The sequence below is a fragment of the Elgaria multicarinata genome, chromosome 8 (genome assembly GCF_023053635.1).
Source record: "Elgaria multicarinata webbii isolate HBS135686 ecotype San Diego chromosome 8, rElgMul1.1.pri, whole genome shotgun sequence".
NCBI classification, from domain to species: domain Eukaryota; kingdom Metazoa; phylum Chordata; class Lepidosauria; order Squamata; family Anguidae; genus Elgaria; species Elgaria multicarinata.
Window position 1 is genome coordinate 59419735 of NC_086178.1, and position 26183 is coordinate 59445917.

At 42.4% G+C, this 26183-nt stretch overlaps 1 protein-coding gene across 8 annotated transcripts in view; it reads right to left on the reverse strand.

The window, feature by feature from the left end:
- The window catches only part of SH3PXD2A (SH3 and PX domains 2A), a 272178-nt gene that overhangs the window by 66133 nt on the left and 179862 nt on the right, over nt 1-26183 (reverse strand). For 4 of the 8 annotated variants that reach the window (XM_063132601.1, XM_063132599.1, XM_063132602.1 and 1 more), the window contains 2 exons: nt 20605-20649; nt 3538-3669 (listed from right to left, as the gene is read on the reverse strand). In XM_063132601.1, the coding sequence (XP_062988671.1) occupies nt 3538-3669; nt 20605-20649 (177 nt within the window). Of the gene's footprint in view, nt 1-3537; nt 3670-4167; nt 4184-20604; nt 20650-26183 lie in introns of those variants that run through there. The other 4 variants (XM_063132600.1, XM_063132605.1, XM_063132603.1 and 1 more) reach the window with 2 other exon arrangements.

Consider the following 26183-nt stretch of genomic DNA (forward strand, 5'->3'; position numbering starts at 1 on the left):
TGTTAGGCTGAGAGGTAGAACCTGCCAGGGCCACCCAGTTAGCTTCATGAACAAGTATGGATTTGCCTTGGGACAAATCTTGTCTTCAGTGCACAACACCAGTCTTCAGTAGACACCTTCTAAAAGAGGTTGACTGTGTAGCTTGCTGCTGCCTTTTTTCTTTTTTTAGCAAAAGCATAGCCCCAGAACATCCATTTTCTGAAAATTGTTCAAAAGACTTCCTGACTATTAGAGCAGTACGACAATGGAACCAGTTACCTAGGGAGGTTGTGAGCTCTCCCACACTACAGGCATTCAAGAGGCAGCTGGACAACCATCTGTCAGGTATGCTTTCGGGTGGATTCCTGCATTGAGCAGGGGGTTGGACTCAATGGCCTTTAGGCCCCTTCCAACTCTACTATTCTATGATTCTACTTGGAAGCATAACCCGTAGGCTTTTTATGTATTAACTGTTGAATAATCTTAAGTGGAAAACCATTGTAAAACAGCATACGTTTACTTCTACTTTTAGGTAAGAACATTTAGGTATACATCCCACACACAGTGCCCTCCAGATAGGTGTGATTACAACTCCCATCAGCCCCAGCCTCCAGGTACGGGAAGGCTGGTATGGGTCTTCTGCAAGAAAAAGGAAGAAAATCTACAATAGTAATATTGAAGGAAGAGATGCATCATCCCAGACCACGAGAAACTCACCCAGATCTGCTTCAACAGCAGTAGTGATGAGCTGCTGGCAGAAAGAGAAAGCTTCTGGCAGAAAGAGAAAGAATGCAACAAAGACTTCACGCTGTGAAAGGAAAGACCACAACGATCCAGTGCAATAGAACTTGGCATAAAAGTAGCATCTTCTCTAGGGATGCCACATGGGACCTTAAGGAGATATAATGTTGTAAGTGATTGTCAGTTTCACTCCAGAGAGAAACCATCTGAAAGAGAGACTGCACACTCTACAGAAATCCTGGAACAAATTCCCTTATTTCCTTGGGTCAAACATCAGACTCTACTTCCATTATTCAGAGTCTCTCAATGGCCCTGTTCAAAAGACATCTTAAACCACAGCTTTAACCACATTGAACAAGGCTTTTCGCCTTATTTACCATGGTTATAGCCATGGTTTAAAGTGTCTTCTGAACAGGGCCAATGTTTGTGATGTTTGCATGCAATAACCAATACAGGAAGAGAGCAGAGGAAGCTAGACCCTCCATAAAGCAATGAAGAAGCCCTCTGGAAATGCCCAGTTGGCTGCCAGATGTCCAATCTTTTAAGGAATGCCCCATGTTTTACTGGAAATATACCCTCTTCATCTGCAGCTAAAATCAACATTCCCTCCCATCACATTATCTTTCTCCTTAGATCCCCCCAACCCCTCTCCCTCTTTCTCCCGCTCCCTCAAAACACTACCTTCAAGTGTTTGCTTTTAAAGCATTCTGTGTTTGCTATATCCCCTTCCCTATCAACATTTATTTTGCTAGTAATAATTATAGTCATCTTTTATTTTGGAAGACAGCCCTCCATAGGAGATACTCCACAACCTTAAACTCTTGACCAGAGTGCCTGTTCTAGAATCCCCTTGGTGGATCTACCATTTCTTACCACAACCCTGAACAGGGGAAACCCTGGAGGCTGTAGCCCCATTCTCTTTCAACCCTCATAGTCTTACTCATTCAGTGGATGTCTGTTTTGGCCTCCTTGCAGTAGCTTATGCCAGAAGATAGGAGTTACTACTTTTGTCACTCATAACCTAAGTGCTGTCCACCCAGAAGCACAGAAGTAATGAGTCTGTGAACATTTTGTCCCAGACTAAAGGGTTCTCAGACAAAACAAAAAGCCAGAGAGCATTTGGATCACTGAAAACACAATTTAAAAGATTAAAGCAAATAATTTCAATTCTTTCAATACTTTCATAGTTGTAGAGATACATTTCCTGAGATTTGCAATATTCAATAAATTATCAGATGCAAAAGACTAGCTCCGTGCATTTTGTTTTGTTAAATGGCCTACATCGCAGCTCTATACATGTATACTTAGATGTAAGTACAATGGAAATTGTTGGGGCTTATCTCAGGTATGTAGTCATAGGATTGTGGTCATAGAGCTCCATCACAAAGGGGGAAACACACTCCCTACCATCGCTTCTCTGCCCGTGTTTTCATTGCTCAGTTACTTCCTCTTTCAAAAGAGGAAGTAAACAATGAGCACAAGGCCCATTCAGTTCCAATCACGCTGCTTCTCCTACACACAGCAGGAGAGAGCAGCATCTTCTGGGTTTAAAATATATTGGACTTTGTGGAGATTTTTTTTGTCATGCAAGGAATGGAAGAAGGGGTGGAAGGGGCACAGGAGGCAGACGATGTCATGGGAGGGATGTGAAAAAAAATCCGTGAGTGCCCAGTAACAAGCGTGCAATAAAACGCTCATCGGATGGAGCTTTTAATCTATAATGTAGACAAAGCTAGTATATCTTCCTGTTTCAATTTAGAAACAAAATCTGGAGATTCTCCAAAGGGATTTGATTTTTTTCTCCCTTGGGAAGGATCCTAGCCCCTGACTTCAGAAGGATCACACTTAAAGTAAGCACTTCCTATCTATTTTATCTGAAAATCCTGATTTGTACATTTTATTCAACACAGACTGGAAATGTGTGTTTTAAATCAGAGCTCTCTCTTGTTAAAAGCTTTCAGCTTGCACAGCATTGTTTTAACATTCTAGATCAGCCTCCCCAACCTGGTGTTCTCCAGATGTGTTGGACTACAACTCCCATCATCCTGAATGGCCAATGGGTATGCTGGCTGAGGATGATGGAAGCTGTAGCCCAAGACATCTGGGGGGCACCAGGTTGGGGAAAACTGATCTAGATTCATCTCGTTTCCAACATAATTCCTTTAATGAAGACAGATTGCTACTGGCTAATTAAACACTCAGAATGAATTACTTCACTGAGCTACTATAATACTTATTTGAAAATCAATTGATTAAATCAGTTAAAAGCAACCCACCCACCCCACAAATATGACATACACAATCCAATTTTTAAAAGCACTTAAAAACCTTTCACTGCAATATAATCTATAGAGATCCACATCTCCCTAGTCCTTTGCGAGTGGACGAAAGGTTGAATCACCATGCCAGGTTTTCATCCCCAGAGTGGTTTTTTTAATAGCGCATACAATAAATCCTTCAAATAGTGGCAAGTAATGGAAATACTGAGATCTTTTCCAGCAGAGAAACTGTATCATACTAATAAATACAGGGCATAAGCTGTGGACACTCCCCCTCCCCCACAACCCCAAGATTTTCCATTAATGTATATTGGTAATTAACGTACAAGCTTAGGAGACATTCTTATAGTACAAGGCAATATTTTGGCCCCAAGCCCAAACCAAGTGAGGTAGTGGGGAGAAATCCCACCTCTTGAGTCAGGCACTGTACCAGATGCAATACAGAGATACATAAAGGTCTGAGAGAAAATGGAGAAAAAGAGGGAGAAGTTCATTGTAAATAAATAAATGAAATGTTCTTTTTCAAAGTGTATCTTACCACTTTCATTCTTCTCTATTACATCCACCACCTCTCCGCACTGCAGGCAGATCTCCGAGTTTTCCTGTTTCTCATAGTTAGACACTACCACACACTGCTCCAGGATCATAGGTTCAGAACTAGCGTCAGCACCTGGAGAAGGGAAAAAGCAAGCTGTGAGCCAGCTTCCAGCCATGGCTCCTCGGGAGCGACCTCTGTCCATCCGACTCATGATAGGCTGATTTGTCACCAATGCCAAGCCAATCAGAACACAACCTTGGCTCGCGGCATATCCCCAAATGGCTGGCCATATAGAAGTAGTCTCCTCTGGCCCCCAGCTCAGTAGCACAGAGGAACATTGGAGAGTGGTTGAGGAGGGGAGAAAGGGGAAAAAAACCAGCCAAGAGTTTAACACAATAGCATATTGTCAGACACTAAGTTGCAGGATGGAGTTTGAAAATAAACCTCTTTCCAACATAGTTCCACACCATCCTTGTTCCCCTTCAGAGAGAAAAATCCATCTCAGTCCCAACTAGCATGAAAAGAAGAAAAAGAAGGGGGGGAAGGGAAATCCAGGGCTGCTTCAGTGGGGACGGACGGACACTCAAGCCCACAACTTCTCCCCCTCATAGGCTGAGCTCCTGCTCTTACAGGCTTGAGCTGCGAGTCAAAAGGGGGCTGTGGACGCCAATCATATTTGCCTCGCGCTGCAGCCCTTAAATAGAAAACACATGAGCAATGTTGAATAAGGGAGGTGGGGGTGGAGGAAGGGAAGAGGGGAGGGCGCAGTGGACTGTTTACTTGAAACAGAAGAAGTCAAAGAAGAGTTACAGTTCCAGATTCTTGCTTACACAGTTCCCCTCTGCTCCCTCTCCAGAAGTATCCCCCCACCCCGGTTAAACTAAGATGCACACACGCAGCCATCTGCTCCTTACGTGGGGCTGTAAAAACACACTCCAGATAGCAAAACTCTCGCCCTGCCTTCAACGTTTCCTAAACCCACACATAATGCTTGGATCAGTCTCTCTCTCACCCTCCTACTCCACTTATCTCTCCCCCACCACCACCACCAGAGTCTGGCCACAGATGCCCAGGGTCTATTTCCTTCCTCCCCAGCCCCTCAATATTTTCGGCTGCATTTTCTCCAGGTTGATGATACGATTTCAAACACAGAAACAAAGGCATGTTCTGCCATCAGGGATAAGGTCAATTGTTATTCAGCAAACTGCAGGAGAGCACGCCTGCCCTTCGCTCATCAGTCACTCAGAACATAAACAAGGGCCTACCCCGCCCACTTCTGAACACCCACAGGAAAATCAGCCCTCGTACATTACTCCTCGGCGCCTGCAAGAAAGAAATATGTGCTACAAAAGCATTTTTTAAGCCAGTGCTTGCTCCCCCCCTTTCTTTTTCCTTCCTCAGGACTCTTCCCCCTCTCTCCTTCTCTACACACATACTTACGAACAAAAGACTGAAAACCCTGAAGGAAGCCAAGAATTCCCCTCAAAGAATTCATCGGCTTGGAATCATTAAGGTCTGAGAGATGTGTACAAGTTTATTACATGCACCCAATGCATGATGGCAGCTTTCTGATCCTGCATGTCCCCACCTGGGATAGCTTGCACTTGACTGGCAGAGGAGGCCAGGTGAAACGCCTTTTACTCTCCTGGGTTTGTTTAAAATGGAGCTTTTACTACCACAGCAATATTAAAAGTGATGTTAAAGCATTAAATATCTAACACATTTTTCTACACTTTAGTGGTTGCTAACTGCTTCAGGGCTCCTTGTATGCCAAAAATGGAATAAAATATAAACAAAGCCTAAAGTATTTGGCCCAGACATTTTTGGCATTTTGGGAGTGCAGGCATGCCAAGGAGGGCAGCCATCTCCTCCCTGCAGTACCAGAATGGCCCATGAAGCACTCTCGTGAGGTACTTGGTCACTAATTACAAAAGGAATGCTGCTGGGTGTTATTGGCAGCCAAGTGGCCACTTCTGTTAAAGAGAGAGGGAGGGAGGGAGATCCTTGAACACCTTGTCTTTAAAGGTAAGCCTATTCCCCCACCTGAAAGTTTTTCAATTTCTCCCATTCCCTTGAACACGACTAATATCTCCTTCCTCAATTCCATGGGATGAATGGTCCTGCAAAACAGCATGTATATGTATGTTGGGAGGGGGGGGATATTTGTCCCAGCCTGAAAACAAATATTTGGGGAGTGAGTGAGAAGGATTTTGTTTGATGAAGAACATAGAAGTTACCTACCAATCCTCTGTCACTATGCTAAAAAAAGAAAATTCTACCTCCTCTGGTCCTCATTAGCCATTGACTGGATTTCATTCATTGCCCATCCACTATGGGAAGCCATAGTTGTTACAGTATCCAAACAACAACAACAACAAATTTTGCTAATGAAAACAAAGTCTGTATGGAATGCTGTTTTAAGTGAAAGATACACACACACACACACACACACACACACACACATGTTGGGAATGTGGATTGTAAACAATGAGGTCAGAGAAATGACATGCAAAAAGTACAGACAGTGATAATTATCTTAACAGTGGCAGTTTACTAAACAGTCAGTGACTGGGCTCGCACAACAGCGAACCCACACTCAGTGGTTGAGTATGGGTTGTTGTTGAACTATGGGTTAGCGTGTTGTCCGAACCGAGGACATGTTCAATACAGTGGCTTGTTAACCATGCAGTGTAGCTTATTTTTTTTGTCAAACAAGCCACCTTGAGAACCCATAGTTTGTTCTTGGGTTGTTCAGGGTGGTTAACAAGCCACACTGCATAGTTAACAAGCCATGTTACAGAAAATGTACTGGGTTCAGGGAACATGCTAATCCATGGTTCAATAAACAGCCCACAGCTCAACAAAAATCCACACTCAACCAGTGAGTGTGGGTTAGCATGTTGTGTGAACAGCCCCATTGAATGATAAAATGAGACATCTTTGCATGAGTGAGCTGATTAACACCTTTGGCCCTCTTCAAGTTACAGGAAATAGGCCCAGTCTGCATGATCATGGATGAGGAAATAAACCATGGTGGCTTATTTTCCATGCTGCATATGCTGGAGGGATGAGCATAACTACCCTCATCAGTATGGTTTGTCGTGTGGTGTGAATATGGCTATAGTGGCTTGTTGCCATAGGTAACAAGGCAATCAAAACCCTTGGGCTACTGTAAGATTCTGGGTTTGCAGAACGCAACAAGCCATGCTGCAGAGGGTAATTATGCTAAGCCTCCTGGCATGCAACCTGCACATCAGGATGGTTAACAAGCCACCATGACTTATTAATCACCTTGTGATCATGTGAACTGGACCACTGAATTGAATTTCAGTGCAAGAAGATCAAAGGATATATATATATATATATATGGCAACATATATAGGATGCAGATGATGTTTAGTACAAACAAATCACACCACATGCAAAAGGGAAAGATGATGTTGGGGATTGGGAAGAATTGAGTTTGGTCTGCATTTTTAAATGAACTAATCCAATTTGTTGTTCCTGGACCAATATGTGTATCAGAACACAATTACACTTTACACATTTCTCCGAATTTTGTGATGTAATTCTTGGCTCAAAAATTGCATGCAAAAAAGTGTATATTAGGGAAAGTTGCGTACAAATGTATAGGAAAAAACCTACATTTTCATACAGTTTAAAATGTGGAAATTGGACAGAATGGGCTTATGATTGAATACTTGTGAAAATGATACAGGCCGGAAATAGAGTGTTTCATCAATCCCTCTGCTGATCTTCAATATAGAAACCATTCAAATCCCATGTCTGGAAGGATTTCCCATTACAGCTTCCTTGAGGGACATCCCTCTCACAACTGCAGCTCCATTGAGTCCAATCCAAAAGCCCTTTTAGCAATCATCATCGTCTACATTTTCCCAGGGGAAGGGGGAAAAGAAGCCTTCATTGTCTCAGAGGAGAGAGAGCTAGCGGAAGAACTCTCAGAACCTTTGTCTATTATCTTTGCAAAATCATGGAAGACGGGTGAGGTGCCGGATGACTGGAGGAGGGCTAATGTTGTCCCTATCTTCAAAAAGGGCAAAAAGGAGGAGCCTGGGAACTACAGACCAGTCAGTCTGACATCCATCCCTGGAAAAATTCTGGAGCAAGTCAATCTGTAAACACCTTGAAATCAATGCGGTGATCACTAGAAGCCAACTTGTCAAGAACAAGTCCTGTCAGACAAATTTGATCTCATTTTTTGATAAGGTAACCTCCCTTGTGGACCGTGAGAATGCTGTGGACGTCATATATCTTGACTTCAGCAAAGCTTTTGACAAAGTACTACATGACATTCTGATTAACAAACTAGCTAAAAGTGGGCTAGATGGAACAACTATTAGGTGGATTCACAGTTGGCTACAGAATCGGACTCAAAGAGTACTTATCAATGGAACCTTCTCAAACTGGGGAGAGGCAATGAGTGGGGTACCGCAGGGCTCAGTCCTGGGCCCAGTGCTCTTCAACATTTTTATTAATGATTTGGACGAGGAGGTGCAGGGAACGCTTATCAGATTTGCAGATGACACAAAATTGGGTGGGATAGCTAATACCCTGGAAGACAGAAACAAACTTCAAAGTGATCTTGATAGGCTGGAGTGCTGGGCTGAAAACAACAGAATGAAATTTAATAGGGATAAATGCCAAGTTCTACATTTAGGAAATAGAAACCAAAGGCACAGTTACAAGATGGGGGATACTTGGCTCAGCAATACTACAAACAAGAAGGATCTTGGAATTGTTGTAGATTGCAAGCTGAATATGAGCCAACAGTGCGATATGGCTGCAAGAAAGGCAAATGCTATTTTGGGCTGCATTAATAGAAGTATAGCTTCCAAATCACGTGAGGTACTGGTTCCTCTCTATTCGGCCCTGGTTAGGCCTCATCTAGAGTATTGTGTCCAGTTCTGGGCTCCACAATTCAAGAAGGACGCAGACAAGCTGGAGCGTGTTCAGAGGAGGGCAACCAGGATGATCAGGGGTCTGGAAACAAAGCCCTATGAAGAGAGACTGAAAGAACTGGGCATGTTTAGCCTGGAGAAGAGAAGATTGAGAGGAGACATGATAGCACTCTTCAAATACTTAAAAGGTTGTCACACAGAGGAGGGCCAGGATCTCTTCTCGATCCTCCCAGAGTGCAGGACACGGAATAACGGGCTCAAGTTAAAGGAAGCCAGATTCCAGCTGGACATCAGGAAAAACTTCCTGACTGTTAGAGCAGTGCGACGGTGGAATCAGCTACCTAGGGAGGTTGTGGGCTCTCCCACACTAGAGGCATTCAAGAGGCAGCTGGACAACCATCTGTCAGGGATGCTTTAGGGTGGATTCCTGCATTGAGCAGGGGGTTGGACTCGATGGCCTTGTAGGCCCCTTCCAACTCTGCTATTCTATGATTCTATGATACTCTTCTTCTTAGTTCAGTTAATGCTAAGTCATCCTACTTTGCAACAAGCTTCTCCAAGGAGTTGTCTAATTGGTTCCATCTATCAAGAAATTTTATTTATAGAATGGAAAGCTTCTGAGGAAAGAGGCTTCTTTCACAGACTCATCCAAACACTTTACTAATTGAACATGGACTTCTGACTCTTAGCAGGAAAGTTCCCAAACAAGATTTGCATTCAGTGGCTCTTCCATTACATAATAGGCAAGAAAAATGTTGATGTGTAAGTGCAGGACGGGTGTAGAATCATGGTAGGATTAACAAGTTTCTGTTGCCATTCTACAACAAAGATCAAGTAATTTCAGATGGATCTTTTAGAAGTTCCTATCTAAAGTGAGGCAGCTAGGGATCAAACCAGTCTGGGAGGTCACCCCCAATTGAATGAGCAAGAGGGAAGTCGTCTGCATGTGCTCGGGGCACATTTTAGCATCAAATTGCCCAAAGGTTAAGTCCTCATTGCATTCAGATATCATGAATTATCATGTTGTGAACAAGCCTAGCCATCCTGTGGGCTGATACATTCCTCCTCCTCTCCAACTCTGGCATGGGCATGAATAGATCAGATGTTTTCTCTTCCATTGTTGAGTAAATATGGCTTATTGTGTCATCTGTATGCTAAACTGTAGAACTGTGGTTTGTTTGAAATAAGCCAACTTCAAACCACGGGCACTTCCCAGTTTCTAAGTCTTTACTATGTGTGTCTTTGTCCTTGCTATGCCCATATGCTCTTATCTCCTTACTTACTGCTCCACACAAATTTCATGTGTTTCTTTTCTTCTCCACCATCTCATTTATGAAGATTAGCCAACTCTCCACTTTACGTTCTGAATTACAACAGGTGTTTTACTGGAGATCTACCCTATACACAGTTGGCAAGAGCAGCGCCTTAAATGCATGGCTAAAAGTCTACATATGCACACACAAAATTCACTTGTCCCACTGATATTTGATACATTCTTGCTCATGTAGTATCTGCCCTTTGCCTTCTGTACACATTTTCAAACAAAAATTATCACAGCATTTTGCTAGTTTACTAGCCTCCTCTTGCCCCCATCTGTTTAGTTTCACTGGTTTCAAAGAATACATCCAGCCAAGAAAAGTTGAGAAGAGGAAAGGGTGAAGTCAGATTCCTTTCCCCAACCACCTCAATTCCTTGGAAAATTGGCTCATACTTTACAGAGTCCAATCTACTAGGTTACAGGTAGAAGAAGTTAAAGCAATGGTATTCCACACACAGATGTGTGAAACCACTTGGAGGGCATCCAAGAAGCTGCCAGACAGAGTCCTCTAATAGTTGGAGAGCACCTAAATACTTTGGCATTTGACCCATTTCAACTGGCTGAGGCAAGTATGGATTCTTTTAGCTGTGCTTCCAAAAGAGAAAAGGGATAGGGCTTGATCTTTTCAGAGAAGGCAGGAAGATTGTGGAAGAATGTTACTAAAGGTGGCAATTTGTCTTACATACATTAAGAAGCAGGAAACCATTAGACCAGGTGCTCCTTCTTTGCTCAGATCAAGTGCTGCCAAGGCAGAATGATGCATCTTGGCAACCCCCGCAACTGCTTTTGCGGAGACAACACAAACCTGCAGACCAATGGGTGGAAAGGCAGGGTGCTTAACCATACTGTCCTGTTGTTAATTCTCCCCTGAAATTTTTCCCTATGACCTCTTTTCCCCCAGCCACCTGGAGGAAAGGGGCGTAAGAAGAGTTGGGAGTATTTGCAGAAGAAAATTGATGAGCAGGGGAAGGATTAAGCCAGAGCCACCATCAAGGTTAGGTATGACTAAGGGCTCACACTGCAGTAGGAGCCCACTGACAAAGCCCCCTTTAGTCACTCCTCCTCATCACCACTGCAACCTGCTTATTCTGCCTCTCACTCTGGTCTAGACAATGATGGTAGTGAGAAACAGGAGCAGTAGATGGCAGTGCCTACGTGCTCACTGGCTCTCTGCTTGTCAAGCAAGTGATAGCAAACAGGAGGGTGAGGAGCAGAAAGAGGGTGATTAACAGAAGTAGCTGGTGACATTTGTTGGTGAAAAGGTAGAGTCACTGAAGGAGGGCCCCCACTGAGGGTATCTTGCCCAAGGGCCTTCAAAAGCCTGAGGTTGGCACTGAAGCAAGCATACCATACACTCTACTGACCTACAAGTGCCCCCTCCCACAGCATTAGTATTATGAATGGTGAAAGTTGAGAGATCTGGGATTCTCAACCCCATGTGCAGTTCCCACCCTATTTTGCAACAAAAAATAGGAGCACTTCAGAAATGTTCAAGTGTTTGTTCTCCCTATCATAGTGCAGAAGTCAGCAGCATGGGAGTTTTTGTGATGCACAAGTAATTCGATGCAAGCCTGAGCTTCAAAGTGGGGAAGCTTCCCATATGTACATTTGTAGACTTTATGTTTGAACATTCAGGCATTACAAAGATACAAGTCTTCAGTCATTTCAGAATACAGCCTGAAAGAAGCATGGCAGTGCAGTTATTCAAAGCCTATGTGGGAAGTAAACACAAAGACAGGCATTCATGTGGCCCAATTTGCCAGGCAGTTTTGGTACATTTTCTTATGGTTCAACACATTAATTCAGTGACCTGGTTCACATGTAATGACAAGCCATCATTTGTTAATTTCCCTGTAGGAAATTATCATGGCTCCAGCTGCCAATTTTAAAATGTAAGCTGTGTGTGGGTATGGGTGTGCTGTGCGAACCCAGCCTGGGTGGGTTGCTGGGGCGATTAACAAATCATCCAAAACTCATGGCCACATCCCTGCCATGGCTTGCATTTTAAAAATGGTGGCCAGCACATGACAACAAGCCCCATGGGGAAATTAACCCCAATGTGTGATTGTGCCATAGTTATACCCTCCAGGAAAGTTGGCGGCGGCGGGGGTGGGGGGAATGACTCCGAAGAGCTGATTTTAGCCCAAGTGTACTAGAAACAGTGCAAGTACAAGCTAATATGCTTCCATTGACGGCCTAGTATACAATAGTTTCCTTCTCTTCTCAGAGTTATGCTACAAAAGTTTTTGACCCACAGAAAATGGGACTTTTACCAAATGGGGGTCTAACTGCCTGCAGCTTGTTATCCCAACAGATCTGGCCAGGTAAAATTGTATAGTCCCAAACAGAGCATTTGGCTAAGAAACTTCTTAACATTTTAGAAGTAGAAGTGTCCTCTCTGAACTTTGATGTCTCTCACACCTAGATGTATGAATGTGTTCCTGTAGCTCTGTGTACAAAGAGTATCAGATGGGCTGTAAAATTTGCTTTCCATTAAAGTGCTGAAAGCCATAATTTGATACCTGAAAGAGCTTTGAGTTCTCTAAACCAAAATCCTACCTAATGAGGTTCTCATGGCCTCCAGTGTAAGATATGCCTAATCTGAGGGCAAATCTTTTGCCTCTAATTTTTCTGACTGCTTTTCCCTTCCATACTATCCAGACTGGCTGCCTCCTGCACCTGCCCCCCCCCATCTCACCATCCAAATATATTTGTTTCTGAGAACTTGTAGCAAGGAAGAATTCGCCTCTTCTAGGGATATCCCTCAGACTACTCAGTCTTCCTTATCATGTCTATTTTGATCCCTACAAGATGCACATCTACAGGAGCAAGTTCTAGTGCCAACTCAACATTTCTGGCTTGTTTCAATGGCCAGAAAGCATGTGCTATGTAAAATGTACAAGGATAGCATATGCTCCAAGAAGTCATTCCAGCTATCAGCACTTAGTTTCTTTGGAACACTGGATTCATGGTAGTATCAGCCAGGCTCTAATTTGATGATTATAACTCAAATGTTTCCAGATTAATCTGGTATGCACATGTAAGAATGCCATTTACCAAACAACCTCAGATGTACAATGAGTCATATGAATCATGATGTAAGATGTAGACAAGAATGACACACACACAATATTACGCTACCTCATATTCACATGCCAGAAAGGTATGAAAGGGGAAATTTCATAACTGATTATCTATACATCTCCTTAGAGGAGGACATGTGCGTAAGTCTATCCTATCAACCTCCTATTGCATGAAAGCAGCAGCTAAGTCCTGGTACTAATATGTAAGGGAAAGAGAAATTAGCATCCAAATGACGGTAAACAGTAGATTCTCTTATTTTGGTATCTGCTCTTTTTATTTTCTGAGTTATACCGGGGAATCCTAAACAATCATCTGAATTCAGAAAACTGGCTCCCTCAGCTGTTTTCCACTAACTTATTGAGAAAAGTTGTGAAGTCACATCCAACTCTTCTGAAGTACTGATTTTCCATCTTGATTAACAGCCAAACCTACAGTGATAACTAAGTGCAGAAAGGCTGTCAAGAATGTAGTCGCCAGAATTGGTTATTCCACGGCTGGACACATTTATATAGTTGGCAAAGGTTTGTTGTTGTTGTTGTTGTTATTTATTCCTATTAAGGATCCCATATTTTGACCCCCAAGGCTGCTGATTGTATATAAAACATGGCAGAGCCTAAAAGAATAAGCACCCAAAGGCAATTGAGATAACATTTCCATTTCTAAACTTTGCATCTTAAAGGATTGATTCATCATTATAAATATTTGTTGTCAGAAACATTAGGGATAGATTCGTGATCAACATAGCTTGATTATAACTGCAGTTCGTGAGAGGAAGTCTGTCACTGTTGTGCTCAAGGGCTGGGCTCACACAATACACTCACCCACTATGGGCTATTGTGTTGTCTGATGCAGCACATTTCTGTAGGGTGGTTTGTGAATCATGCAGTATGTTTCATTTTTCTCAAACAAGCCACCTCGAGAACCCATGGCTTGTTGTTGGGTTGTTCAGGGTGGGTAACAAAACACAAATAACTCCACAGACAATGTGCTACATTCAGACAATATGATTGCCCACCTTGCAGAAAAAGCGCTGCATTGAGACAACACGATAATCCACAGTTCAACAACAACCCACACTGGGTGGGTTAATGTGTTGTGTGAACCCAGCCAATGTGTGACACCATGAAGCTACAGCATTAAAAAGGAGGGGGGAAGTCACATTGCAAAAAGCAGAAATCACATGAAGGTCATTAACCATATTTAGATAGTCACCGTGTGGCAATGTTCTCTTTGGTAACTTGAAACAGTAGCCAAGATGACATAGAACATCTCATTTCTGCAAAAGCAGCATACTGGCCTGGACATGGTTACCTGTTTGGATCCTGGATCTGAATGGGCTCAAATTACAGGAAGCCAGATTCCGGCTGGACATCAGGAAAAACTTCCTGACTGTTAGAGCAGTACGACAAAGGAACCAGTTACCTAGGGAGATTGTGGGTTCTCCCACACTAGAGGCTTTCAATAGGCAGCTGGACAACCATCTGTCAGGGATGCTTTCGGGTGGATTCCTGCATTGAGCAGGGGGTTGGACTCGATGGCCTTATAGGCCCCTTCCAACTCTACTATTCTATGATTCTATGATCTGGGGGAACATGTGCTTCTGGGAAGGGGGTGTTCTTCGCTAGCAGTGTAGTGGTGAATTTTGAAGTGCAGGAAGTCACCTTGACAGACCTCCTGGCCATACCTCCAAAAACTAGGGATGGGTGAAAAATTGGTTCAGTTTGCATTTTAATGTGAACGTACCTAATGCACACTTTTAAACCAATACAGGAACTGAAACTCAGTTATTCTTCAAAATGCACTCTTCTTCAAATTTTGTAATGGAGTTCTCCAGTCAAAAAGTGCACACAAAAATTTGCATATCAGTGAAAATAAGATTCAAAACTGCATTATTTTAGGGAAATTGCAAAGCAATGCACATATTAGGCGAAACTGTGTGCAAAAATGCATATATTAGGACAAATGCATACACATTTTAATGGAAACTTTTAAAAAACAGTGTCAAAGTTCAGTATGAACTAAATTTATAGTTGGAATAATGAGAAGCTGACAGAAATCAAAATTGATGTCCACCTCTACTAAGGATAATCCAAAACAGCAACCACCTGTGCTAATTCATTATATATATGAGAACCTCCCTGAGTAGCAGTACATGGCATAATGGCCAGTTTATTGGAATCTGCTGAAAAAGTGGTGGAGCTTTGTTCCTGCTCCTCCACTGCACCATTGCTCTTTGGCAAGGACATTGCAACCAGAACCACCATTGAAATTGGCACGGGAGGAGAGTAACTCCATTAGGGTCCTTTCTGTAAGGATTCCAGTTGCCATCAAGTCAGCTGGTGGGTGGGTGGGTCTGTGGGAACATGGCAGGAGCCGCCCTCTCCTGCTGACCTGACATCTGATTCATTTCTCAATTTGGTTTGATGGTAGTTGTGATGGAAGTGGGGAAGGAAACAAACGCTTCCAGGGAGGGGTTGCTCTCTAAGACAGCCAGGACCCATATAGACAATCAGCTGTAAAATGAGGGAGTATATCCCTTTGTTCAAGGGTGGAAGAGAGACATGTTATGCACACTCCTGCTAAGATTTGTGAACAACTCTATTAAAATACGTTTGTAAGCCACCTTACAAGACAAGAGGGTCTTCACAGGAGGGTTGCTTTTTGCCCTCCACCAGGCGGCAGGTTTAAGTCTCCAAGGATTCTGAACAGGCACATTGGGGTTTTGTGACCATTCCCGCAATACTTGCAAAAGTGCTTTTGCAAGTGTTTGATGGAAGTGACCCCTGCTCAATTTTTTTTTTGAGTCAAACACAAGGATATTCATGCACCTCTACATCTATCAAGAACATTATTACTTAACTGCTGGTCCACCTCTATGTCTACCCCTCCCCCGCACATTAAAAAGTAGCATGGAAGGGGGAAATGCAAACATTTCAATCACCATCCTAAACTCAGAAGATCAGGCAAGTGCAAGTTTCCAGGAGGACATGGAGTCATTTCAACAGCATTATTGCACACAGTACTTAAATCAAAATAGCAGGTCAACATATCCCTGACTAGGGAACAGCCTTAAGCTCAACATATTCCAATTACTTTAATTTGATTCAGAGAAGCAGTGTATTAAAATAGGGTTGTCTGCATTTGGCACCTTAAAAGCCCTCCAGATTTTGCACCTCAGTGAAAATTATCACTGAGATGAGTATTATGCAAAGTTAAATAACTTTGCATCATGTTCCCCCCCCCCCGAAAGAGAGAGTATTTTGGAGGGACGGGATTAATAGAGGGCAAATATGAGGGTAAAACTATGGGCAGATTACCATATTCAGTTACATTCCTTGGGCAGTATCCAACGGCCTCATTCTGTAAGCGCAAATGAAGTTGCGCTAGCGGCAACTAGATTCTGAACTATGTGCAAAAGAAGAATCCAACTAAAGTTACATTTGAGCAAGCGTGGTTGCACAACCTGTTGCACTTAACTCATGTGCAACCTGTCGCACATTCTGCTTGTGCAACCTTTTGAGCAACCACTTGCACAAGTGCAATGGGCAACAGCTTGCACAAGGGAGCTGTGCTAGCACTATTTGAGTTTGCAGAATGATACAGTAGGATACTGCCCCTTGGCTTCTCAGGACTTAGTGTGGAAGCCTCAGACTGAGGCTTTTCCCTTTATTTCACTATGTGTACCCATCCATTACACTCCTCACACAAGCATTCAAAGACAGGGGTTTTACTGGGAATCATCAGGAAGGAAGTGAGAAATGCCTTGTCCCAAATGTTGCTGGTGGCCCTGCCCATCCTCCTGGATGACCTACATTGGCATGCAGCTGATTTAGACCCATGCCACATCTGTGACACAAAAGGGCAATTCTTATGGGCACTAAACATACAGTAATGCCAAAACATTGGATCAAATTAATACAATAGCCAAGAGGCAGAATCAACTATTTTCTTAGCCCTGGACTAGGCGCATGTAAATGTCCAGATAAAGTGGTTTCCTTATGAAGGGCATGGTGGTGGATCCAGCTATGCTAGGACTGTACAATATTAAATGGAGCCTAAAGTAAAAGCATAATCCTTAAAATGGGTGGAAAGGGGTGGCCTTCCAGATGTTGTTGGACTGCAATTCCCAACAGCCCTAGCAACATTGCCAATAGTGAGGGGTGAAGGGAGTTGCAGTCCAACAACAACAGGAGGGCTACACCAACCCAATTCCTGCCTTAAAATGTGTGTGTGTGTGTGTGTGTGTGTGTGTGTGTGTGTGTGTGTGTGTGTGTGTATATATATATATATATATATATATATATATATATATATATATATGAGTTCTTGGTCCTGGGGAGTATGTAATGTGAACTGCAGATGGACATTTTACTCTTCCCTTGTATGGGTATGATAGAGTTAATTATATCATGCAGCTGAATTAAATTCCTGCCAATGCAATATTTGAACTCATCCCATCACCATCATTCCTCCTTTAAGAAATGTGGTAATAAGCTCTGGAGAAGTTTGTATCTCTCTCCTATTATGGGCATGGCACAATTAGCAACGTAGTGATGCTCAGGGCCGGCCCTACCATGAGGCAGAGTGAGGCAATCAGATTTAGAGTGTCATGAAAGGGCAGCAAATTGTTAATTATTTATATTGCTTTTTATTGTATTTCTACTGCCAGGGTTGGGGAAAGGTACTGCTTACGGGATTTTCTGCCTCACGTACAAAAATAATTTCACTGGCTTTAGATACTATTTATTTATTTGCTTAAAACATTTATATCCCGCCCTATATCATTAAGATCTCAAGAGCGGTGTACAGATAAAAGCATACAGTATAAAACAATAAATATGCACAGTTAAAAACAAATTAAACCATGAATCAAGTTAAAACAATATATAATTTAAAAGCAGTTAAAACAGTTAAAACAATGTGCGAGTGAGTTTAACTATGCACCTTATGTGCTAGGTGCATAGTTAAATTGCTGCTCTGTCTAAGGCAGCATAATGTCTTGGGCTGGTCTTGGTGCTGCTACATCAGATTTGGGATCTTGCAATATTACTCATGTGCTTACCTTTGAAAATGTGCAATGATCATTGGGTAGATTTTCTTCTTTTTGTATTACGTATATAGTGTAAGCCTGGTGCCAACATTGATATCTTTTTGGAGCCAGGTTAAAACTTTTCTCTTTTCCCAGGCATTTAGCAATATGTGATCCTAGATTTGTTTTAAAAGCTGTTTATAGTTGTTTTAAATGTATGTTTCTGTGTATGCTATATGTTTTTGTAGTTTTAAATTTTGTATATTGTTTTTAAGTGTTTTACTCTTATGTAAACTGCCCAGAGAGATTCAGCTATGGGGCAGTATACAAATGTAATTAATAATAATAATAATAATAATAATAATAATAATAATAAGCGGTGAGATCTTGGCAGAACTAAATTTAGGGTTGTGCAATCTCTTTACACTTTTTTTCCTAGGAAACGTTCAAGAATTTTGGGGAAATGTTCTTCAATAAGGACATTTGGGGAAATGTTGTTCATCATTAAGAACTTCTGGGGAAATGTTCTTCTTGGTTAAGGACATTATGCAATAGGCTATGTCAACACTGCAAGAATTAAAATCAGGATTTGTGCAACTTTGTTTGTATACTAGGCTCCTTTTATGTAAAAGATGTAATTGAATATTGCATTTCCTTTCACTCATTCTCAGGTGTAGACAGATGGGGCATCATCCAATACATATATCATTTTTAACATAATTTTACATTTGCAAACTTGCTTCTAATGCTTCTTGAATACTTTATGGTGACAAAGGACAATTATAGCAAAATACGGAAGAAAATATCAAAAAGTGAATTAAAATGGATCACAAATACACAGGAATTATTTAAGAATTAAATAGTGAAAGACAAAATAAAGTGCAAGTATTCAGAGACCAGAGACCCTGATGCCAGAGGTCTCTTCACTAGCCTGCCTAAAGAGAGAGAGAGAGAGAGAGAGAGAGAGAGGATGAAAGAAAGAAGAAAATGAAAGGAGGGAGAAATTTGAGAACATGTTAGAGGAAAGAGACAAGAAGATTGATGGCTAGATTAATGCATTCATGAATACAGTATGTGCATACAATAGCAAATACGGCAGGAAGCAAATTATGGAAAGTGTAGATTGGGAAAGCAATGAGACATCAAACTTTTATTAGATAAAAACTTGTACTAGAAACGAACTAAAGGACAATCTAAAAGAAGAGAATCATGAAATTCAATGCATCATAATCACAGAGATATTTCTTAAACTATTAGAAAGGCTCAGCAAATAATATTCCTTTGAAAATGATCTGGAGATTCCAGTTGATTGAGAATAGAGCAGCAAGACTGTCACTCCCCACCCCCTAATTAGGTTTGGACAATTTGATTGCATTATGCCAATTCATTTCTCGGCCTAGCTCAAAGTACTGGTCGTGATCTCCAACGCACTAAATGGCCTGGGACCAGGTTACCTGAAGGATTGCTTCCTCTCATATATACCTATCTTGACCTTGAGATCATCTTCAGTCGCCCCACCACCACCACACACACACCAATGTCCACATGCCCCTGCCATGTGAAACGTGATGAGCTGGTCAAAGAGCCTTATTGATGCAGTCCTATGCATATTTAGACAGAAAAAAGTCCTACAACTCCCAGCATTCCCCAGCTAGCATGACTGGTTGGAATATCCTGGGAGCATAGGACCCTTCTCTCTCTCTCTCTCTCTCTCTCTCTCTCTCTCTCTCTCTCTCTCTCTCTCTCTCTCTCTCTCTCCTATGCATGGGATCTCACCCTTATTGGGGGTGGCATGCCAGTTCTAGAATGCCTTGCCTAAGAGGCTCACTGTGGCTATTTCAGCACCAGGTAAAGACCTTTTAAGTTTCCCAGGTTTTTAAAGCTGTGAATTTAAAAAGTTCACATCCGCTGCATGCTTTTAGCAATGCTGTATACTTTTCTATACTGTTTGAATTTTTGTTGTTGATTTTTTAAAAAAATATATATAAACATGGGGGAGGGAGAAAATACAAATGACACTGATTCCTCATACAAATGTGTTGTTGAATTTTTTAAGCTTGAAACAGTTTATTTTTCTAGATTATTTTTATTAATGTTATAGGGCAGCATAAATGCCATAAATAATAAGTAAATAAAATTAGGTGTTCTTATGAGCCCTGCTTAACATTCTGCCAGCAGAATTGACCCCCTTCTCCTGCCAGTTACCTTTTTGTGGTCTCCCATTCCCACCCACCCACCGACCCCCAACCACTGCCACACAAACCTCTAAGCCAGGGTAGAAAACATGCAGCTTGTGGGCTCCATACACCGCCTCCAGAGCATCTCTCACCACCCTCACTGCACCCACATCCCCAAATTTTTTAAAAAAATATTTATCAAAAGCAAAACAAAACAAGGCATCCCATGACTTTCACCCAAAAGGTGAAATCTAGCTTGTAAATAAGCAAGATTTGACCCTTCCTGAGCTCTGTAGCTGCTATGGCTGTTATTTTGTTCATTAATTAAAAAAGAAATGTGAATGACGGGTTGCCTAGCAGATTGCGGTTCAGTGTGTGTGTGTGTGTGTGTGTGTGTGTGAGAGAGAGAGAGAGAGAGAGAGAGAGAGAGAGAGAGAGAAATGGGACAAGTTGCCCACTCCTGTTCTAAGCATTTGTTTAACTTGTATCCAGGATAGCAACGAGAGCAAGTACAAATTCGTACACAAAACCATGCTGTACCTGCAATAGCCTTCTTTGGAGAATCAGATAAGCTGGACATCCAAACTTCAGAGTCCAAGAAAAGAAGCAGCAGAGAAATAAGAAAAGCAGAAGAGGCATTAGCGATATAGAGAAGCAGTTTTATAGATCTGCAAATATTGAAAAGCGTGCGTTCTTTTTTGAATGTGCACACAGAGAAACTCTTTCCATAAACCTCACAGCAAGGAAACAATTGAGAAGGTTGCTAAAGGATAGCATTAGCAGACACAAAGGTGTTCCTATGGTAGAGTTTTGTAAACAACAGAAATAGGTTGTGGGTTACATAAGCATTTCACATGGGTCTAAAGTCCAAAACAGACATTACTTTAAATATGTATCTAGCAGTTATGTCTTTTTTCATTTTTCCTCTAGGATAGGTATAGACCCAATCCGGGGTGGGTGGGGGGAGGAGATTGGGTCCATAGGAGGTGGGGAAGTCCCCTACCTGTAGTACACTAGAGTACCAATCCAGATCAGGCTTCCTTCACGTACTCTAAAGGCAGTAGCTAAATCCTGTCGTTTCTTCCTGTATAATATTGCCAGGATTCGACCATTTTTGTCTGTCTCTTCTGCCAAGACTCTCGTTCACGCACTGGTTATCTCTCGGTTGGACTACTGCAACCTTCTTCTCTCTGGCCTTCCTTCGTCTCACATCAGTCCGCTGGTCTCTGTCCACCACTCTGCCGCTAAGATCATCTTCTTGGCCCGCCGCTCTGACCATGTCACTCCACTTCTGAAATCTCTTCATTGGCTTCCAATTCACTTCAGAATCCAATATAAACTTCTCCTACTGACCTTCAAAGCTCTTCACTGCCTAGCTCCTGCCTATCTCTCCTCTCTCATCTCACACTATCACCCCGCTCGGGCTCTCCGCTCCTCTGATGCCATGCTTCTCGCCTGCCCAAGGACCTCCACTTCCCTTACTCGGCTTCGTCCTTTTTCTTCTGCTGCCCCTTACGCCTGGAACGCTCTTCCAGAACACTTGAGAACTACAAACTCAATCACTGCTTTTAAGACTCAGCTCAAAACTTTTCTTTTCCCTATAGCCTTCAAATATTGAGTTTGTTCTGACTTTACACTGTTGGTTTTGCCCTACCCTGTGCCTGTTTACACTTCCCTGTGCCTGTTTGCATTCTCCTTCCCTCTTTATTGTTTACTACAACTTATTAGATTGTAAGCCTATGCGGCAGGGTCTTGCTATTTACTGTGTTATCTGTACAGCACCATGTACATTGATGGTGCTATATAAATAAATAATAATAATAATAAGATATGGGTTTAAAGTAACATCTGTTTTGATCCTGACTCAGAAGATTTGCCTTAGAACAATTGAATTATTCACAAGATGCTCTGAGCACATGCGGCAATAGGTTGAAGCCACCCAGACTGCCATTTCTATTACAGCAAAGCCATAACATGTACAGACTGGACATCACCCCTTGAATGTAGTGAATCACTTCAAACTGCTACATCCTGAGCATCCTGACTGCCAACCTCTTAAAGAATTTTGATTTGATTAAACTGGCTGGAAAGCAGGTAGTCATCTAAATATTCCTTAAATCACATTTCAGTGAGTTTACATATTGCTGAAATCTCTGTTTAGGCATCCTTTTAAGGTCCTGAAGTTTAAAGATATCTCTTATGAAACTGCAGGTTAAGCTATCCAAACTAAGAAGCCTCTAAAAATCCAAAGCCTCAAACAGGTGGTTAATTCTTTGCAGCCCTACCAATTAAACTTGGCCCCAATAAGTAAACTTAAGAACAAAAGCTTTTTGCAGACTCAGTTAAAAGGGTTGTTGAATAACAATCACAGTTGTACAGAGAGCAAGCAGGGGAAATACATTAGCTTAGGACAGTGACAAGATTGGGAGACACAAGGAGCTAAACTGTCCATGATAAATTTTACACCTTAACACCATAGTCTATACATGTCAACTCCAAAGAAGTCCAATTGAGTTCAATAGGAATGCACCCTCAGAGTCAAGCTTTTATTATTAAAGGAAAGAAGATTGGTGGCCCCACACAGTGCCCACAGAATTCACTCTTGTGCACTGCAATTCTAATCGTGTTTACTCACATCTGTCTGAATTCAATGGTGTTGCTTCATAATATGTGTGTATAGAGTTGCCACCCAAGTACTACTAGAGAAACCCTTGGCATGTCTACACCAGCCATTAAACCAGGGCTGGTCTCATATGGGTCCCTGTGCATCCATATGAAATACAGGGAATCCTGGAGGCAAGTGGGGACAGCCAAAGGATATTGGGAACTGTGGAAAACCTGATGTTTTCCACAGTCCCGGGAGCATCATGTGCACCATGGGCGGTGTGGCCACCGCTCCTGCCTCTTACTTTCTTCTCTGCGAGTAGTGGGGCTCTGAAAACGGACACGGAGCTGTATGGAGAGGCTCTGTGCCCATGGGGGGGGGGAGGGTTTGGGTTTGTTTGTTTTTCAACTTACTTTTCGGTGGAGTGCAACTGTGCTCTGTCTCCCCGGTTATAAAAATAAAATAAATAGAGGCAGCAATGTCCCTCTTTCCTTGTGTGATGTTGCATGACCATAAAGACTATGGGAAGGATCGTGAAAGTAGGTAAGTCCGCAGTCCTCCCCACTCACTCCCTCTACACCCTTAGGTGTAAGAAATGTCCCCTGTTTGGCCAAAACCAGAATTACAACAGTAATATTACTGTTATGTGAATGGAGATCGGAATTGCTGAAGTGCTTCAATCAAAGAAGGAAGCACCCAGGTCTTATGGACACAGCTCTGTAAACAACATGGCAAAGACCATACATGGATCAAAACTAACCAATTCTCACAGCCCTGTTGCAAGTGTATATGGGGCTGAAGTAGAGACCATCATTGGCAAATCACCATTTATTTGGTTACATAAAAGCAGGACCTGCAACTAAGTGGTGCACTGCATCCCCAGCCCCTAAGACAGGAGTGGCCAACTTCAGCAGGTCTGGGGGCTAATTTCCCCTGCTGGAATTCATCTGGGGCCATACCTCTCTCTCAGCAATTACCACCACTTGGTCAATTTTGCTGCCAAAATTTAGCAGCAGCAAAAAAAAGCAGCAGCTTGCTACCAAATTTCAGTGGCACAATAGCCCTTTCTGCAGCAACGCACTGCCAAATTTCAGCAGCAAACGGCTGCTTTTTTGACACTACCATGATGCTGCATTTCAACAATGGTAGGGAGAGAGTGAGGGCTCATGTTGAGCACCCCTGTCCTAAGAGAAGTGCTCCTGTTTAGTTGTGATCAGGAACCTTGTAGCCCTCACTCCAGGATCTTGGGCAGGGATCATTCATGTCACCCACTAACCATTACTTAGGAAACTGACTATTTACAAGAGAACTTATCTTCAAGCTTCAAATATTGATGATCAACATCTGAAGAACCTCATCTTCTACATGGGAACTACTAAGCTGCAGCCGTTGAAAAGGGCAATTCCATCCCCTATCCTACAATGACATCATTATCATCAACTGAAAATGCAAGAGCAGGGGAGCAGTCTCTGGCTCCTACCCAATCTTGGATAGTCTCCAGTCTAGGGAAAAGGAGTTCCAAATGTAGAAGCACCCACTAATATCTTGTCTTTGTGTTGCCATTGATGCAAGAGGTGTTCTTGGTTGAGTTTACATACCACAACAGACCATAAGTTTAAAGGGCTCCAAATCATTTAGAGCTTGATCATATTCAAGGACTGGCTTTTGATCTGTGCCCAGATGGAAGCTTACACAAATCCTGGAGTAGGGTATCATGTACTCTCAGCATGCATCTCAAATGCTATCACATGAAATGCTACACGTTTACTTGTAGCATGACACTAGGTTGGTTGCAAAATCCAACTGTGTTTCAGTTCAAACACCTGTAAAATGGAAAATTAGTCACACATTCCTGAAGGAACTTCCATCTCTGGGAGAGAAGGGCATATCCTCCACCCTGAGAGTCATAATGATAACCCCAAGAACACAAAGTTTTGTGGTTAGGCATTCAGAACATGTACAAAATGCTTAACAACATTGAGTCCAATCCACACATAGTAACATGAGGTACTGGTTCCTCTCTATTCGGCCCTGGTTAGGCCTCATCTAGAGTATTGAGTCCAGTTCTGGGCTCCACAATTCAAGAAGGACGCAGACAAGCTGGAGCGTGTTCAGAGGAGGGCAACCAGGATGATCAGGGGTCTGGAAATAAAGCCGTATGAAGAGAGACTGAAAGAACTGGGCATGTTTAGCCTGGAGAAGAGAAGATTGAGGGGAGACATGATAGCACTCTTCAAATACTTAAAAGGTTGTCACACAGAGGAGGGCCAGGATCTCTTCTCGATCCTCCCAGAGTGCAAGACAAGACACGGAATAACGGGCTCAAGTAACTCAAAGCCAGATTCCGGCTGGACATCAGGAAAAACTTCCTGACTGTTAGAGCAGTATGACAATGGAATCAGTTACCTAGGGAGGTTGTGGGCTCTCCCACACTAGAGGCATTCAAGAGGCAGCTGGACAACCATCTGTCAGGGATGCTTTAGGGTGGATTCCTACATTGAGCAGGGGGTTGGACTCGATGGCCTTGCAGGCCCCTTCCAACTCTGCTATTCTATGATTCTATGATTCATACTTGGAGAAGACCTGTTGAAATCAATGGGACGTAATTCTGTTTATGATTAAGTTAAGTCCCATAGATTTCAATAAGTCTACATATGACAGTCTGGTTTCAGAGCTAAACCTTTGCCATGAGGCTTTTATTTAAGAAGAGTTTGTGCATGGCAGTTCAAGCACTAAACCAATACATACATATTGGGTCTTGCTGTTGAAGTTTGTCTGGGTAAAGAGAAACAGAGGTGACAGTATAATGAAATAAAGCCACAAAATAATTCCATCCAGGGGAAAAACTTCAGAGCTCCCCAACTACCCCAAACAGAGTTTGGACTGGCCATGCCAAACCAATATTGAAAGAGCCAAAAAACAGGCAATGATGAAAAATATCTGGAATAAGAAAATGCCTAGAGCTTAGGGTTCTATTGGAACCATATGCTCCCGCAGTGGCACAAGATATCTTTTTTTTTAAAAAAGAAATTGTATGGAATTGACCTACTTGGGGAAGGAGATTTTGAGAGAAGGGGGAAGGAGATTTTTATCCTTGAACTGAATTTTGCAGGAACAGCTGAAGTGTAACTAAGTTATTCACACAATTGCCATTTAATCAGATTGCCCTGAATGCTAATTGGTTGTAAATTTTTAAATGAAGCCTTCCCACCCACACCCACCCCCTACACACACGTCAACAGCAGCTGAGCCAAAGCAGAGCACAAAAGGCAGGGAACTGAGAAGCAAGCAACTGGCAAACTATATTGCAGATTTCCAAATAAAAAGATATATGTACATATAGTAGGAACACCAGAGCTCCCCTCATCTGACAGCAGCTAGACAAAGATGAGAGTGCTTCTGAAGGGGAAGACAGCTAGCATATTTCAGTTCAGAACATCTGTTTAGCATTATTTTTAAGGTTTTAATTCTTTTTTTTTTTAAAAAAAGCACAATATTTATGTTCTAATTCATC